General features: G+C 37.7%; 1 protein-coding gene across 4 annotated transcripts; it reads right to left on the reverse strand.

Annotated features, from left to right (window-relative positions):
- Positions 1-829: 829 nt before the first annotated feature.
- Positions 830-18,639, reverse strand: PGER8 (prostaglandin-E(2) 9-reductase). 4 transcript variants are annotated; one of them, XR_016219799.1, is made up of 10 exons: positions 18,496-18,639; positions 15,590-15,757; positions 11,363-11,479; positions 10,456-10,533; positions 9,941-10,063; positions 9,745-9,847; positions 6,338-6,447; positions 5,900-6,065; positions 3,206-3,288; positions 830-1,102 (listed from the first exon to the last, which is right to left on the reverse strand). XR_016219799.1 is itself a non-coding variant. In XM_089312386.1 (10 exons), the coding sequence occupies exons 3-10, from the start codon at positions 12,955-12,957 to the stop codon at positions 1,060-1,062; spliced, it is 729 nt and encodes a 242-aa protein (XP_089168512.1). In that variant the 5' UTR covers positions 12,958-13,115; positions 15,590-15,757; positions 18,496-18,639; the 3' UTR covers positions 830-1,059. The 4 variants fall into 4 exon arrangements, 3 of the variants coding, with proteins under 3 accessions (XP_089168512.1, XP_008246822.1, XP_002721738.1); XM_089312386.1 differs by lacking the exon at positions 9,745-9,847 and adding an exon at positions 12,949-13,115; XM_008248600.5 differs by lacking the exon at positions 9,745-9,847 and having other exon boundaries at positions 3,206-3,273.
- Positions 18,640-19,214: the final 575 nt, after the last annotated feature.

A 19,214-nucleotide genomic window follows, 5' to 3' on the forward strand; every position in this document is an offset into this window, starting at 1 on the left:
CCTTTCTGTATCTTAGCTATTGTGATTTGAAATGCTATAAACACGTGGGTACAGATAAATCTTTTATTTACTGATTTCAATTCCTTTGGGTAAATTTTCAGGAGTGAAATTGCTGAGTCATATGGTAGATCTATTTTTAGATTCCTGAATAATCTCCATACTGTCGTCCATAATGGTTGTACTAGTATATATTCTCATCAACAGTGTATATGGTATTTTTTTCTCCACATCCTCGCCAGCATTTGTTATTTTTATTTATTTTTGGATGATAGCCATTCTAACTTGGGTGAGATAAAACTTCATTGAGTTTTTTATTTACATTTCCCTGATGGCTATTGATATTACATTTTATTTGCAGAAAATAATATAAAAAAGACTTTTGTCAACATTTGCAAGTAGAAGCATGTTTACTTTTTACATCCTCAATCTCACTCACTCCTGACTCCTAAGCACTGTTCCTGGCTACATCCCCATGAATTCCACCGCCTGCAACTTAACATCCCCCCAAAGATACCAAATATCCTGGTATCTGCAGCTATGATCCATAAGCTCCTGGAAGGGATCTCTGGACTCTTGGTCATCCTCGCAGTATTTCCTTGCTTTATGGGATTTGTACAGTGTGTTTTCTTGTTCCTGGAAGCATTGGAGAAGCAATGACTGAAAAGTCTTTGCTGACTGTTCTACAGGCAGACAACACTTCCCACCTGAATCCCAGGAATGACTGTGGACTATTTCTTATCATCTTTCACCACAGGTCTACAGACTTCTAGGTAAAATCAGTTTGAGGGACTAAGAAATTAGAATAAAACTAAGCAGGCAAGTAATAAAATCAGTGGTAGGTAAAAATCTTTAATACAACAAGATTGATTTATTTTCCATAATGACAAAAGTTGTAGCCATTACTTCATACCCCATGGATACAGCTCTAGTTGAGGTCCAGTTTTAAAACAGCATAGATTAACCAGAAGAGAGTTACCCAGTCACCAGCATCTGAGATGTCGCTTGCCCTACAACACTCTTGGGAGAACTTGTAGTAGAATCGTGAAAAAGGTCTCCACGCTAATATTCATCAGAAAATGGGTAATTTGGGTATCCAATAAAGCTAAAATGAGAAAAATAAAAAATCATCTCTGCGACCATATTTGTAGAATACTAAGTAAGTGGTTTCTGTGATGCTACTATTAGAGAAAAATAAAATGTTTGTTTCGATTATGGATTTATTATCCAACTTATATACATGGGTGTGACTTTATGATAAATATATTTAATCACATTCAAAGTTTTTAAATTATATTTCTTTACCTGGAACTTAGCATACAGATCATACATAATAAGAAATTCAAACATATTCTTTTCACATAGCTACATCTTTCAATCACACAAAGCAATATCCAGTGCTATCTTACATCAGATCTTTAAGGATAATAGAAACATATTTGAACATACTGTTCAATACTAAAAAGAGTTCGCAGGTTATAGGTTACTTTTAGCAATTTGACATCATTTGTATTAATTCTCCAATTATTTACTGATAGCCCATCATTCATAGCTTAATATATGATTAAATGAATTTTATCAATAAAAGATCAATGTCCAAATAATTCCTGTATTATTTGCATATTTCTATATTTTCCTAACTACTTAAGATATAAAGCAGCAACACAATCAATAATTACTAAAAATTTTAATTGGAGTAGGAACTATACATTGCTTGCCACTGTCTTTGCCACTCTTCTAATGTTTGCACTATGTCTCTGCTGTAGTTCTCACTTTTCTTTATAGTAATCAAATATTAAAATATAAAACATCTACCAATTTTGAATTTGTATATTTCTCAATACACAAGGTAAAATTCCCTAGGGAGAATTAATATATAATCCTTGTTATAATCTTTTATAGAATTGTTGCTTATTCAACAAAAGGAGAATAAAGATCTTTCACTGGATGTACATTCTCTTTCATTCTGATGTTTTTAATCGATTCTTATTCTTTATTTTAAAACCTATCTTTAAGAATTCATCCTCTGCATATAGATCACCATATTTCAGAAAAGCATAACTATGTTTCTACTGACTTTATAAGACCAGCCTTTCTCAAGGTAAATGAAGGATTTAAGTCCTTCAAAAAAAAAAAAAAACAGTGAAAAAGAAAGGGGAAATTTCAAATTAGAAATACATAAACTTATAAGTCTGTAAGGCACAAACCCATATAGAGGGATATATATTTCTGCTTAAAGACATCCTAAAGGCTAATTTTCATACTTCTAAGACCTTTGCATATATATTACTTTCTATACTTATTATTAGCTAGATGTTTATGCATAAAAGATCACGGTGTTATAAAGATTAATCCAAAAATAAAAAAGCTATTTTATGAAACAAATTACCATCACAAATAAGGCTAATTTCCATCTATTCTTGAAGCTATGTTTGAAATGGATATCTTCAGCATTTAAGGATCATCTAAGCATTACCTAAACTAATGGGTTTCTTTTCTTATGATTTCATTATTAGTGTGATGTACTGAAATTCATCACCAAATAAATTTTACTTTAATGTGTAAACTCTCATTCTTCCATTTTCTTCCCTGAAAAGGTTTTTTATGAGTAAACTTTCAAGACTTCTGAAATTAATACTGCTTTGTTTCAAAAATACAGGTGAAACTTTTTTGCTTAATTTATAAATTCCTACATGTACATGTTTAGGGAAGAGAATGATGTCAAATAAGCTTACTAACATAAATAGGAAGCAACCCACATATTTTTCTATGCAAGCTAAATTCTTCCAAAGTCTCCATGATTCAAGACTATTTTGTCCAGAAAAATCTAAGCCTAAATCAACCAATCATGTATGAAAATGGGGCCTCTTGTTGTGCATTACAGTTACTGAGATTATTGATTAACTTACATGTCTGTAAAATCGTGGAAGGCAAATTATCTTAATGACCTTAGATATAAACAGACATGTTGGTGAATGAAGACAACTGCTGCCAAAGGACCACAAGGTTGTTAGAAATGCCTTAATCTGATAAGAATTGAAGTTTGAGGGAAGTATGTGTCATTTTACAAACACTGAATTAGGCTACATTGGTGATTCCCATAGTGCATGTTCATAGATAGTACAGCAATAGAAGCTAATGCCTTTCCTACACTCCTCATCAGGAAAAAAAAAAAAATGGAGGCAACACATTTGCCAAAGCCACTTACATATCAGCTGGATAATAGCGAAGATTTTTGTTCAGGCCATCCAGAGCTTTCATGTCCTCTGAAGACAACTGAAATTCAAACACCTATTAGAGAAGTACACCATTTTGTTATTTTTATATTGAATACTTGCCAATCTGGAAAATCCTGAAAAGTTTCCATTTTCAGACATCAAGCAAATTATCAATAAACACTGGGTGTTGGGTGGAATGTAAACTAGTATACCACGATGAAAGATAGTATGTTGATTCCTCAGAAATCTGAAAATATTTCCACTTCCCACCCACCCATTCCATTCCTGGTAAAAAATAAATAAAAGTGTAATACTAATTACAATGTATTGAAATCTTACATTATAGATAAAATATGTCTCAACATTAATTAGCTGTAGCAGGAAGCTGACATTAGTTAAAGAAGATTGGGCCATGAAATTATAAGATCTAGAAGATACTAAAGGTAAACATTGAAATATATGAGATTATTTAGTGAAGTTCCTTGATACAGTTGCATGGTTTTATATCATCAGTGATGAAAAAAGAACAGAAAGTGTTGACATTTTGAAAAAGAAAAAGGTATTTTTAAAAGTCCTCTTGAAATTAATGGAGAGTTTCAATTCAATATCATGCAATCACTTAAAGTCTTACTCTATGTAGAAAATGAGAATTCCTTACAAATTTTGCGTAACAGTTAATTAAATGAAGTGTAATAAAGATATTTTAAATATGAGGTATTAGAAAATGTTTTACCATATTGGAAAACAAAGCTTTATTTTCCAATGTGAGGAGGAGGGATACTACAGAAAAGAAAACAAACTCTTGGAGAAAGGAGTGAATTCAGATATGTACTCAGATATGTACTTTGCAGGGTGAAGGGAAGGTCATTGATGTGTGAAAGTCTCAGAGGCCGGTGCCCTGGCTCACTTGGTTAATCCTCTGCCTGCAGCACCATCATCCCATATGGGCACTGGGTTCTTGTCCCAGTTGCTCCTCTTCCAGGCCAGCTCTCTGCTATGGCCCAGAAGGGCAGTGGAGGATGGCCTAAGTGCTTAGGCACCTGCACCCACATGGGAGACCAGGAAGAAGCACCTGGCTCCTGGCTTTGGATCGGTGAAGCTCTGGCCATAGCAGCCATTTGAGGGGTGAACCAACGGAAGGAAGGCCTTTCTCTCTGTCTCTCTCTCACTGTCTAACTCTGTCAAATAAAAAAAAAAAGTGTCAGAGCGACACATTGACAAATGAGTGAGGGAGATACACAGTGAGAGACAGAAAGACAAAGATCTCTCATCTACCAATTTACTCTCAAATGTCTGCAAGAATCAGTGCTGGGAGAGGCAGAAGCCAGCAGCCTGGAAGCCAGTTTGAATCTCTAACAAGGGTTATATGCATACAAGCACTAGGAACATAACTTGTTGATTACTTTGGGGTGCATTAGCAGCAAGATAGAAGCAGGACTGGGGCTCCAATCCAGGCATTTCAGTATGGGCTATGGGAATGCCAAGCAATGAAACAAATTCTTAATTTTGATATTCTTTCTGAAAGTATATCTGCATGTCAGTGGTATCTTACACACATTTCATGTGGTATTTTAAATACACCAGTTGAATTAATAACAACATTTAGAGAGAGTGACTAGAAGATTTTATACATAATGTAGTAAAATATTATCCTGTTCTCAAATATACAAAAACTTGCAACAGCCACAGAGATTTAACTACACAAAAGTAGGAATTTTTATTGAGAAAATATACCATAAAAAGAAAAAATTGTGAGAACGTGCTTTAAAACAGTTACTTACTCATTTGAAAGGCATGGTTTCAGAAAGAGAGGGAAAGAGAGAGAGTTATTCCAGTTGCTGGTTCACTCCCCAAAGTGCACAACAGCTGAGGCTGGGCCAGACTGAAGCCAGAAGCTAGGAGTTTCATATAATCTCCCATGTGGGTGGCAGGAGCCAAAACACGTAAGCAATCCTCCACTGTTCTCCCAGGCACTTTAGGAGGGAGCTGGATCAGAAGTGAAGAAGCCAGAACTAGAACTGACTATCTATCACCCAACAATTTCAGTTAGGTCTGGTCTGTTCAATGGTTATAGAACTTATAGAGCAATTGTATGGCAGTTCTGAGAAGGCTTTGCCTGTATCTGATCATTGCTGTTGGATTATTTGCTGTGATGAGGTGAGGCCTAGGATACTTAGCTGTAGGATGAAAAATACGTGGAGAAGCACTGAGACATCCCATGCAATGCTCAGTTAACATCCTGAAAGAGAGCTGCCTCCTTTACTAATGCCTGAGGGAGTGGATTGCAAGTAAGTGAGAGAGCCCAACACACAACACAAGTTGAATGAATTCAGGCTGAGCCCAGGCTAATCCCCAATCCACATAAGGAGGATAAAAATTAGTTACATGCAATCATCTGTGCAGAAGATATTTTTTATTTTACAGCTACAATAATAATGGTAAAATAATTTTAAAAATTAATTTTAAAAACACAGTCAATCTATTTAAAAGGCTACAGAGTAAACTTCCAATTAATGCTGAAAACTGGTTGTCTGTTTTCTGTTCAGTCATAATTATCTATATCCATTATGTATCAGAAACATACAAAAATCTTGAAAGAACAGGCAAAGACTTGGTGAAAGATGCCCCGACATCTTCCTAAGAGGAATAAATCTCAAGGACACTGAGCCCCACATGCTCATCACCTGAATGTTCTCTTTGATCTCCTTCTCTATGAAACTCTTGGCCAGGACCACAACTCCACGCTGCAGCTGGTAGCGAAGGGCAATCAGAGCTGGACTTCGTTTGTGCTTTTTTGCCAAGGCACAGATGACTGGGTCTTCCAGGAGAACCGGGTAGCTCTGATCCACCCTGCAAGGACAGGTAGAAAAGCTGACCTCCTGATGCAGGGCGTTCAGTTTGATAAGAGGCTTCCAAAACAGACTAGGAGCCCACTCTAGACCAGTGCTTCTCAAAGGTGGCCTCTGGACCAGTGGTGTTATTAGCATCATCTGAGCTGTTTTACAAATATAGATCATCCCCCTCTTTGAGCCAGTTGAGACTAACTCTATAAAACTAAGTGTTGTACACCAGTAGTATTTCATCAACAGTGGGTTTATGTCATCTTTTTATTTTCCTTTTACCATTTTGGATCTCGACTTGATCCCAGAGCACCATAGGCAACCAGAACAACATCTATGGACTTGCAAAAATCTAGCAGTTTGCTTTGGTTGAGATATGGATGGCATTCCACCTGTGGATAGACAAGTTTGAAAAGTATCAGAGTATATGGGGAAACTTAAAAAGTAAAAGTAGCTGAATTTAGAAATGAAACATGAAAATTTAAACTCAAAATATCATCAAGTGAGGTTTTTAAGTTTACTTTGAAGACTTTATTTTATTTGAAAAGCAGAGAGAGAGAAACTGAAAGAGAGAGGCCAATAGAGAGAGGGAGAGAAAATAGATTCTTAATTGTGCAAATGTCAAGTAAGAAAAATAAATAGCATAGTTAAAATGCAAATAACTTTGCAAACCCCAAAGTAGTAACCAGTTAAGACACATATCATCCATGAATGCCTATCTATTATGTAGAATTTGTTCAGGTGCATTACATCTGCTATTGAATATTATTACCTACATTATTAGCAATTGCAGTGGGTGAAAATATTTGTTCACAAAAGGAGATGTGGCTCTGACTAGCTTAAAAAAGTGACCAAAACCTTGCGTCGCAGATGCCAAAATAAAACAAATGTGGAAGAAGGGCAAAGACCTGCATTTCTAATACCAGAAGAAATTATTAAAATAAAGAAAAAATGAGGTCTCTGAAAGCCAGGAGCTGCAAAAACCAGATGATGAAGCCAAGAAACTTACATCCAGGGGCAAAGTCAGTAAAAATACAATGTGCTTGAGATCTGGAAGAGAGAATGCGTCCCCCATGCATAACTCAACAGAAGGGAAAGTGAAGGGGAAAAGTGTAGAAGTCTCCATGAAGAATCAGAAAGGAGTAACTGAAAATACAGAGGTAATGAGTCTGAGATCCAGAAAGACCAATCTCAAGTCTGGAGCAGACTCTGTGGAGCGTAAATCTGAGCAGAGAGTAACAGGAGGGATCAAGAGACAGGCAGGCCGGTGCCGCGGCTCACTAGGCTAATCCTCCACCTTGCAGCGCCAGCACACCGGGTTCTAGTCCCGGTTGGGGCGCCGGATTCTGTCCCGGTTGCCCCTCTTCTAGGCCAGCTCTCTGCTGTGGCCAGGGAGTGCAGTGGAGGATGGGCCAAGTACTTGGGCCCTGCACCCCATGGGAGACTAGGAGAAGCACCTGGCTCCTGCCCTCGGATCAGCACAATGCACCAGCCGCAGCGGCCATTGGAGGGTGAACCAACGGCAAAGGAAGACCTTTCTCTCTCTCTCTCTCTCTCACTGTCCATTCTGCCTGTCAAAAAAAAAAAAAAAAAAAAAAAAAAAAAAAAAAAAAAAAGAGAGAGATACAGGCAGAAAATCCAGAGAAAGATAAGGACATTGTGAGCACCAAAAAATGAGAACCAGAAGGCATTTTGATGATGTTTAGCAATGAAACTGAAGCAAAGAAAACATAAAATTAGTTTAGTGAAAATTTTAGTATAACTTTTGCTATCTATGTAAAATGAATTCTGTAAGTAATGCTATTGATCTGTTTAAGAGAAATAAGGGTGTAATTTTCCAGTTCAATTATCTTCAAAAGATCATGAAGGGGATTGCTGGGTCTCCTAGAGTGATAAACATTTAAGAAGTGCAGGGTGAAAAGTGGGGTTGGGGCCACAGTGTGTCCTCTGCATTACAAAATAAAGCCCTGGATATCCTCAAAAAAAAAAAAAAAAAGTGACCAAAAGATGCATCACTAAATGAGGGAAAACTATCTTTCTATGCTATCTCTTGGAATACAGCATTCTAAGGACATCTTCATGACAAAAATGTTTAATCTTAATATATAATAAACCATCCAAACTTAACTTATAACTTACGGAAAGTTGAAGTAGAGAAGCAAATGATTATTAGAAGACAACAATCTGATGAATACAGAACAACTGAAAAATGTGCATAGATATCACAGGAAAAAAAAGTTTCTGAACTTTGAAGGGGAAAAGCATGAGAAACATGACAGAATTCTATTTGTGAATTACTATTTTGTGTTGCTCTTAAAAGAGAAGATATCTGGGACTATTAATAGAAAATTATAATACTGAATGATACTAAATGACAAGAAGTAGAAATTAAGTATTTAGATCCCATTATGAAAACTATAACTGTATGATAGTGTCTTCTATCATAGGAGGTATTTGTGAGTTCTGTAGGGATGAAAAATCACCAACACATTATATCAAGAGGTTCAGCAAAATATTGCATATTTGTATTAACATAAACTTTGGACATATGAAAAATATAACAATATGAGAACAGGAGAGAAAATACAGAATATCAGCACTATTTATCAGAATTTCTGAATGTATGAATATAATATTTAAAATATAAACTTAATTTAAAATATAAATTAGAATAAGGTTGGCACTGAAAGCCATAATAATTTGTATAATTTTTCTTGAAAATCAGAGTACTACATTATTACAGAGCAAAGTGATAGATTTTATAAATCATATTTTCATGTCAGATATCTTTTTTTAATTTTTTTAATTTTTTTTTTTGACAGGCTGAGTGGACAGTGAGAGAGAGAGACAGAGAGAAAGGTCTTCCTTTGCCGTTGGTTCACCCTCCAATGGCCGCCGTGGCTGGCGCGCTGTGGCCAGCGCACCGCGCTGATCCGATGGCAGGAGCCAGGTGCTTTTCCTGGTCTCCCATGGGGTGCAGGGCCCAAACACTTGGGCCATCCTCCACTGCACTCCCTGGCCACAGCAGAGAGCTGGCCTGGAAGAGGGGCAACCGGGACAGAATCTGGCGCCCCGACCGGGACTAGAACCCGGTGTGCTGGCGCTGCAGGCGGAGGATTAGCCTAGTGAGCCGCGGCGCCGGCCCATGTCAGATATCTTTACTGAGTGACTGTACGATGTTAGATACTAAGTTAGAACATGGAAAAAGCTAAAAATCGATGTTGATGCACAGTTTGATTTGAAGGCAGAAAGCAGAGATTAGATGCAAATTAAAGTGTATTCAAAGATGAGATCAGCTTAAGTTTTGCTAAAATTTCCTCAGTGTGATGTGGCTAACAATAGAAAACCATGAAAGGTAAATTTCACCCTCTTCCCCAGATTATTTTCCTAGTGTCTGATAATCTTTTCCTGTTCAAGACACTGAAAAAATAGATACCAAGAACAAAGTTTCAGATGTATAGACATAAAACAAGCCCTTGCCACCTGTCTTCTCCTACATTCACTTTATCTTTATTTACTGCCCATTAGATGTTTTCATGGCTTTCTCTGCTACACTGAGTGACTTCCACATCACATTCAGTTGGATCAATAAATTCAACTTCTTACTAGCTGAAACTTGACTGCTCCTTTCTAGATCACCTTTACCTCCACAGATTCTTACAAATATTTGAACACTAGAGTCTCCTCACCTTTTCAATAAGGCAGCATCACATACAGAGACAATAGAGGGCCCTACTTGCCCCTCCACAGAGACAGGGTTTCTGTCTTGAGAATCTTCTCCTCCAAAGCATACTTTGAATGAGAATGGAAGACAAGTGGACTCTTGTCAGTGGTACAGGAAGAAGGGACTGAAAAGCAGAAGGAGAGGAGGCTGAGAGTCCTCACCTGGTTGCAGACGGGTTTGTACTTCAGCCCTGGCTTGTTCAGAATCATCTCCAACTGCCTGCGGTTGAAGTTGGACACCCCGATGGACTTGGCCAGTCCTGCATCCCTGCACTTTTCCATGGCCTGGGATAAAAAATTATGAAGAAAGTTTTTCCACAAATGGCTATAATAATATAACGGATGATAGCACCATTAGAAAGAGATGATAATGAAGCTAATGGTCATTGACTGAAAGAGAAAAAAAAAGAATATAGAACAGAGAAGGAGACGGTGACATTAAGAAATCACAGTGTCCTCCATAGGAATCCAGAGAAATATGTGAATGAAAACAATGAGCCTGCTCTTTTTGCCCCTAATTATTCTCCATTTCTTTCTGTGACCCCACTCCAGCACAGTACCCTTAACAATGACATGAATTCCACAATTAAGAATGAATAACCCTTTCTTTTAAGTTTAATTGTGATCTGATGCCTCCTCTTCCTGCTTTCTTTGTACTCACTCCTCCAAATACTCACCTCCCAAGTGGCACAGATATCCACTATGTCAAGTATTATTTTTCCTTGTTCATCTTTTGGGTATAGCTCCTTCCCAGGCTAGAATAAAAACAGTAATTTTACACTATATTACCAGATTGAGAAATGCACGCCCTAGCAACAAACCCAGATGTACTTAGGTTAGGAAAAACAAACTTCAGTGAAAAATGTGGAGCAATATTCCACAGTCATATAACTGCAACGTGTATTGTATATGAAGTGGTAAAGAATATCATTATGCTACAGACGTCTCTTCTCACATCTATTACATGCCTATTAATGAATACTATTTTCTAGGCCCTAATGGTGTCCCATGGATTTATATTACTTTGTGTGCTCTGTTCTTTCATTTATAGAAATATCTCTGTTTCACTGTGAAAATCAGTGGCTACATGACCTTGATCTCCACCAATAACAGATTTTAGACTTTACCCAGGATACACAATCAGTGTTCCTCAACTCTTGAGAACATGTGTTTCAAACAGAATGCACTTGTACCACAGAACATGGATCAAGGTTCTGTTATAAAAAATTGTAACTAGAATGTGGATTAGCTCTCAAATAATGGCCACGAGTTTGGAATTCTTCAGAGCCATATATGCCACCAGGGAAAGGCTCAGAGGAAAACTCATTAATCCAGTGGTAGTGTTGTCGAAAACCACAGATAGAAAAGTTTTCCAAAGATTACTTAAAATCTCTGCCTTACTCATGAGTTGGGATCCCCGTTTACAGACTCCAGTAGACAATATGCTTAAGCCATTTAGACCAGTTTCTCCAACTTACCTACAACAAGTGTCTGAAAATTTATCAGTATCATTTACTCATCCATGAAGATGATGGTCACACTGACAGCTAACGTGTAATAAATTCGATGTTGTTAACTGCCTACCTTCATAGCTACTGGGAAATGCATAAGGTACAGATCAACATAGTCCAGTTGAAGTTTTTTCAGTGATTGCTCCAAGCCGGTTCGAACCAACTCTGGTCGAAAGAAAGTGCACCAAAGCTGCAGGGGTTAAACAGTGGAAGTTTTAAAGAATGAATATATTAGCCAAATCTCATGGTTTCTTTCATCTAATGTTGAGAATTTTTTTTCTAGCTAAATACTAAGCAATACAGAAGGAAAATGATCCCTTCCTTTTGGATTTCATGTGCCCTGAGATGACATCAGAACCTCTACATTGGTTTAGATATTATTCATAAACACACCAATTCATGGTGGGTATTACACCAGAGACAGATATGCCATCAATTAATAGTAATGGCCATTGTTTTGATTATGTTTGATGGAGTTTACAAATCAAAGAGGTAATGAGACTGAGAAAAAACACAAAAAGAAATATTATAAATGAAGGAACTGAACAAGTGAAAAATTCAGTGAGGGGGCCAGTATTGAGGTGTAACAGCTAAAGCCACTGCCTGCGACGCCTGCATCATGGCTCCTGGTTTTGGGACATCCCCCCTTACCATTATGGCCACTGGGGAGTGAACAAGTGGATGGAGGATCTCTCTCTCTCTCTCTCTCTCTCTCTCTCTTTCTCTTTCTCTTTCTCTTTCTCCTCTCTCCCTTTCTCCTCTCTCTTGGTCTATTCCAACCCCTTCTGTAACTCTGCTTTTAAAATACATAAATATCTTTTTTTTTTTAAAAAAAAATGGAAAGCCTTAACAACAGACTAGAAAAGCAGAATAAAGAATATATGATATTAATGAGTGGTCTTTTGAAGTATTATAAGCAAAAATATAAAAGACAGAAAATTTTAATGAAAAAAGTCAAGTATCTCTTGAATACCATTATATGAGTCTTTGCTAAGAAAATCTAGTCAATAAAATCCCAGCAGAACCCCACCCTCCCATTTGTAGAAAGTTATGAACATCCAAATACATGAAACTCATAGAATTTCACTCAGGCATGATGAGAGAACATCCTCATCATGACACGTTTTACTTAAACTTTGAGAAAGGAAACATAAAGAAAGTGTCCTAAGATTTTCAGGAGCAAAACACAAGGTCATGTTTAAAGGTCATCCCATGAGATTCATAGATTTCTCAGCAAAAGTACTAAAGGGCAGGATACAATGAGGAGATAGAGTTTAAATTCTGAAAAAATGAAAAACTGCCAATCCACAATATTTTACCTAGCGAAGCTTTCATTTGTTAGTGAAAATGAAATAAAGACCTTCTTAATCACAAAAATATCATCACAACCCAGCTAACATTGGAAAAGATCTCTTAAGTATGTGTTAAGTACACTGAAATAAGTCTTTCTCTCAGTCATGCCCTCTCAATCCATCATTCTACATTTCAAACTAATTTTTTAAAATCTCTAAAAAAAATTATTTTGAAAACACAAAAGACCCTGGCCAAAGGTATCACAATTCCAGATTTTAAAACATATTACAAGGCTTTTATAACCAAAACAAAGGTAGATGTGGGGAGCAACTGAGACTAGACTAAGTTACTGGAATTAAGACTTACTCTATGCATCTGCTCTCCCACAATATGGCGCTGGGGAGGAGTAAACTTCTACGCAGCTGCCTCTCGCCAATTTGACTGATGAGCTGCAGGAGCTGATCCTGCTCCTGATTGGAGGAGAGCAGCGTGCTTGGCGTGTGGGCAGCAGAGTTGGGATTGGTGGAAGAGGACTATAAAGGAGGAGAGAGACAACATGCACCAGGAACATCTGAAGGAACACCTGAGCAGCCCCCGAGAGAGCCGGCCAGTGGTGTGCCGCTCCTCCGCAGAAGCGGGGAAAGTGGCAGGGGGTACCGCCCCTCCACGGAGGTGGAGGGGTCGGCAGCCAACCCGGGAAGGACCAGCAGCAAACCCGGGAAGAGCCGAGCAGACGAAAGAACAGCGCAGGGTCCTGTGTCGTTCCTCCACGAAGAGGGGGAGCAACAGGTAGACAAGTAGATCACTGGAACAGAATAGAATCCTCAGTTCTAAAACTGCAAATCTATAATCAAATCAACTTTAACAAGCATCATAAAAAGTATTCTGTGAAGAAAGAATAGTCTATTAAACAAATAGTGTTGAGGAAATTAGATTTCCACAGACAGATATTTGAAGCAATACCTTACTTATAGACAATAGAAAAATAATCTAGGGGCCAGTACTGTGGCATAGCAGGTAAAGCCACCTCCTGTAGTGCCAGCATCCCATATGGGAACCAGTTCAAGTCCTGGCGGCTCCACTTCCAATCCTGCTCACTGCTAATGTCCCTGGGAAAGTAGCAGAAGACGTCCCAAGTCCTTGGGCCCCTTTACCCTTGTGGGAGAACTGGAAGAAGCTCCAGGTTCCTGGCTTCAGACTGACTCAGCTCTGGCCATTGTGGGCATTTGGGGAGTGACCAAGCAGATGGAAGACCTCTCTCTCTTTCTCTCACTACCTCTGCCTTTGCCTCTCTGTAACTCTGTCTTTCAAATAAATAAAAGTGAATTTTTTTAAAAAAAGAAAAATAATCTCAAAAGGTGTACTATCTAAATTTAAGATCTGAAATGATCAAGTTAGTAAAGGAAAACAGAAAAAAGACTGCAAGAAATTGTCCCAGGCAAAGATTATTTAGTAAGAAACCAAAAGCACAGGGAATAAAAGAAAAAAAAAAAAAGGTAAATGGGATTTTATCAAGCTAAGAAGCTTCTGCACAGCCAATAAGCAAGCAAAGAGCAAATCAATAGAATGGGAGAAAATATTTCCAAGTTATCTATCTGATAAAAATTTAATATTCAAACTGTATAAGGAAAACAATAAACTCAACAACAATAAGACAAACAGTTCTGTTATGAAATATGCAAAGGACATGAATAGATATTTTGCAAAGTAGAAAAAGAAATGGCCAACAAATGAAAAAATATTCACAATCACTAGCCATCAAGGAAATGGAAATAAAAAACTGCAACTAGATAAAAACTAGGAAATAAAAAACTGCACTACAATTAGAATGACTATTAACAAATTAAAAATAATAATAAATGATAGAAAAAATGTGCTAAATTGGATGTCCTCATACATAGAAATGAAATTAACACAACTATTATGGAAAATAGTCTGGATATTCTGCAAAAAACTAAAATGGATCCACCATGTGAGTCAGATACCACTCTTCTGGGAATAAATCTCAGGGAAGTGAAGTCCACATATGAAAAATATATCTGCTTCATGTGTTTGTAACAGTCCAATTCAGCCCAAAAAGGAAGAGCAACATAAATGTCCATCAACTACTCAAGAGTGGATAAACAAAATGTGTTTTACATAAATGATAAAAATTACTTAGCCACAAAAATGATTTAAATTCTGTTATTTGCAAAAAAGTTGATGAAATTGAGGCCTATTACATGTAGAAAAATAAACCCAACACAGAAAGGCATCTGCCATAGGTTTTCCCTTTCATGGGGTGGTTTATGTATAGATGGAGATATGAAACGTGTATGCATGTCATATTACACGGCATCACTGAATTTTACCATCTATATGACAATATACTCTGATCTCTTCAATATATGACCATTGCTATGAATCACACATTTAGTGATATTTATCTTCATGTTTTCAAAAAACAGTCAATATGCATATATCTGTATATGTGGGAATATGGAAAAACATTAAAAATTATTAAAACTTAAGAGAAAATAAGTATAAAATATAATTTAAAAAGAAAATGTGTAGTTTAAGTATGGAAATAAGAACAGCTTGTAGACTCCTAGAGACTGAATTATATAACTGTGGTTGGCACTGTGACATAGTGGGTAAAGCCACTGCCTGCAGTGCTGCCATCCTAAATGGGGGCGAGTTCGAAACTTGGCTGCTCCACTTCTGATCCAGCTCTATGCTGTGGCCTGGGAAAACAGTAGAAGGTGGCCCAAGTCCTTGGGCCTCTGCACTTGTGTGGAAGACCAGAAAAAGCTCCTGACTCCTGGTTTTGGATCGGCCCAGTTCTGGCTGTTGTGGCCATTTGAGGAGTGAACCAGTGAAGTAGAAAACTTATCTCCCTCTGCCTCTGCCTCTCTGTAACTCTGCCTTCAAATAAATAAATAAATATTTGAATACTATAATTATCATTGACACAGGTCACATTTCATTAATTAATACATTAACACATCCAATATCCAATATCCAATACCTTTGAAGTGTAGAATACATCTTCTCTCTTCACAGTGCCATCTGCAATCTTGCTTCGGATGGCAAGGCCTACTTCCTCTTCATTTTGGTATGCATGAGAAGAATCAATATGGCGATAACCAACATCTATGGCTATTTTGGTGGCCTCCCCAGCCTCACTCTTAGGAACCTAGAAAATAGCCAAAAGTATTATTTGAAGATCCATGTAATTAGAATTAATTCAGGCATCATCAGTGACTTTCACAGGAATTCTTTTTTATTATCATGTATGAGAATAAGTCTGAGTTTTTGGGAAATAAATGAATCTTAGTTTTCCTGGATCTTCACTAATTATTAGCAAGAGGCAGCTCAGAAACCTCCCAACACTGTGCCACCTTCTTAATCACTGGCAACACGTTCCCAGAAACTATGCCAGCTTTACTGATTTGATGGAAGGATCCAAGGATGCAACAAAAAGTTAATACCATTGTTGTTATTTATGTAGTGAATATACAAAGTAGAGTTACCACAGGGGAAAATTAAGTGGAATAAAATATGGAAAAATACAGTATAAGCTTCTATACATCCCCTCCAGTGAAAAAAACAGAACACATTCAATCCTGGGAAAATTGAATTTGACAGCCTTTAAAAATTATCTGTAGAGAAAGCTATTTATTCAGTCTCCATTTATAAGGTTTTTCATTGAGGTTGGGTTGCATAAATCCCCTCTTTTGGCCCACACACTTACTCCACTTCCTTAGCAAAAAGCTACACATACACACCATTGTCTACACAGGCATTTACACAGGCAGTGTAGCTACAGCCACCATCCAAATTAGAGAATGTGGAGTATGCAGTTTCACAGATGTCAATCAGGGGAAAGATTGAAAATAGGCGGTCAGTTGAATGGACAGCAGGATATTATGTTAATTCTTCTCTATAGAGCATTCTGTCTATCCCCCTACCCGACCCCCAAAATATCAAAATAAATACTAAGAGTAAAAATGTATACTCAAAGGCCTACTTTGTGGTATAGTAGGTAAAGCCTGCAATGCTAGCATCCCATGCAAGCATTGGTTTGAGTTTCAGCTGCTGCACTTCTGATCCAGGTCCTTTCTAATCTGTCTGGGAAATGAGTAGAAAAGTGGCCCAGGTGCTGGGGCTTCAGAACCAACATGAGAAACTCAGATAAAGATACTGGTGCCAGGTTTTGACTTGGCCCAGCCCAGGCTGTTGCAGCCATTTGAAAAGTTTGCCAAGGGATAAATGATCTTTCTCTTTCTGCCTATACTTGTCTTCCTGTAACTCTGCCTTTCAGATAAATCAATTTTAAAAAAGTATACTCATGGGGTATATATATATATATATATATACACACATATATATATACACACATATATATTTTTCACATTAGAAAATGACTATCATAGAAGAGGTTTTTAATTTTATTGTAATCCCTTACAAACAGGCAATTTCTTCAATGGAACATATAAGTAGAACAAAATTTAAAATTATTAGCTTTCCAAAATTGGACAAAGATTTGAAAGTATTTGTTACAGGACAAACAGGTAAGTGAAATGAACTCTTTTCCATTTATTTGAAGAAATTGAGAGACTGGCATGACTCAAGTAATAACAATGAAGCAGATACTAGATCCTGCTGCCCTGCACTGATACCAACCCTCTACTGACCCTATGTTTGAGGGAACTGAGAAATTTACAAGGGCTAAAACTTTACCTAGTATCCTTTTTTTTTTTTTTTTTTTTGACAGGCAGAGTGGACAGTGAGAGAGAGACAGAGAGAAAGGTCTTCCTTTGCTGTTGGTTCACCCTCCAATGGCCGCTGCGGCCGGCGCACGGTGCTGATCCGAGGGCAGGAGCCAGGTACTTACCCTGGTCTCCTATGGGATGCAGGGCCCAAGTACTTGGCCCATCCTCCACTGCACTCCCTGGCCACAGCAGAGAGCTGGCCTAGAAGAGGGGCCACCGGGACAGAATCCGGCGCCCCAACCGGGACTAGAACCCGGTATGCCGGCGCCGCAAGGCGGAGGATTAGCCTAGTGAGCCGTGGTGCTGGCCCTACCTAGTATCCTTGATTGTTCCCTATCCTTCATGCTGCCTCATGCTGAAAAAATAACTAAGTCTTGGCATGTGTCTTCAAAATATTTTTTATTAATTTCCCTAGATCTCATACAGTATTAGCTAAAAATTTAAATTTGGGGTAAACAATCCCATGTCATATGATTGCATAATCAGAGGATGATAACAGTGTGCGAAATTCTCTCAATGGTGCTCATTTTTTTTGAATAGCACCATATACCATATTAGATTCCTATGTTTTTTAGCATAAATGAATAATTTAGTCTTGTTCTTAATAGAGTCTCCTTTTTGCCTAACATATTTTTTTTTTTTTTTTACATTCAGGCACATTTCTCAGAAGTGAGAGTAGTATAAGGGAAAGTCTACTCAAATCTAGCAATTAATCTAAAGTACTTAGGATTAACCCTTGAGCAGAAAATCTCTGCTCCCTTTTTATATTCTATGCATGTTCTCTAGAGTGACAGAATTTTCCTGCACCATTCCTTGTAGGAAGGAGGAAATAATTCTTCAATTAAGAAAAAAACAGAGAATCAATGGCAACTGCAACCACCAGGCAAGAAGTCTTGCTGAGGATGGACATTTTTCTCTTTACCCAAGTAAATAGATTGAAGCAGAAAGCAAAACAACTATGCAGCATCCTCAGCAGGGGGCCACAGGATCTGTCAGGAAGAGTGAAGTGTGTGACTAAGTTCAGTATTCTGCATGAAACAGCTGTAGCCTGGGGAACTGGAGAACCAACAAAACTTGTAGTCACACAGAAATTGGCTGCCTTCCCACCACCTAAGTCTATTTTCTTTTGTCCCCTCAAGCACAAAGCAACTGAGATTACCGCATCCGGTGCATAGGTGCCAAGTCCCAGTACAGGAATGGAGTGACCATCGTTTAATGCCGCTCGCTGATGTTTAGGATCCATTGCTTTCACTCTGCTGGTTAAGCACACTCTGCTTGTTTCTGCTGCCTTCGAAGGAATAACAGGAAGTCAGCACTCCAACTGCCTGGATAAAGATCTATGACTTGTGGGAGGAGTGAACTTAAAGCAGTATAACAAATTTAAGTGGAGAGTTCAGAAACAGTTCACAATTTATCTGAAAGGAAGTTTTTAATTCTGATAAATAAAGAAGCCATTAGACCTATAATTTTTTTCCTTTTCAGTCTCTCACAGCTGTACAAAACCTACAAGACTGCTCAAGCAACTATTGACTCGATTAGATAGTAAATCATGTGATATCTATTCTCTGGCAGCTTTGTTTATTTTTGTCATGAGGAAATCCTTTCTAATCATACATTGTTTGAAACAATTAACTGTCTTACTCTACACACATAAACACTCATACAGAGAATTAAGAAATGATTTTTGAGAAATTTTTCAGCATTCATCCTCAATGAATGAACAGAAGTTAAAACTAAAGAGGTACAAACAAGATGATAGCTGAGTAGAAAGCTCCAGTGATTGTCCCTCATAGACACCAATTTCAACAGATATTCACACAATAACCCACTTTCCCACGAGCTAAGGAAGCCAGTGACATAGTGAAGAAACAGCACAGA

Source organism: Oryctolagus cuniculus, chromosome 13 (assembly GCF_051225735.1).
Source record: "Oryctolagus cuniculus isolate XC-2025 breed Fujian yellow rabbit chromosome 13, ASM5122573v1, whole genome shotgun sequence".
NCBI lineage: Eukaryota > Metazoa > Chordata > Mammalia > Lagomorpha > Leporidae > Oryctolagus > Oryctolagus cuniculus.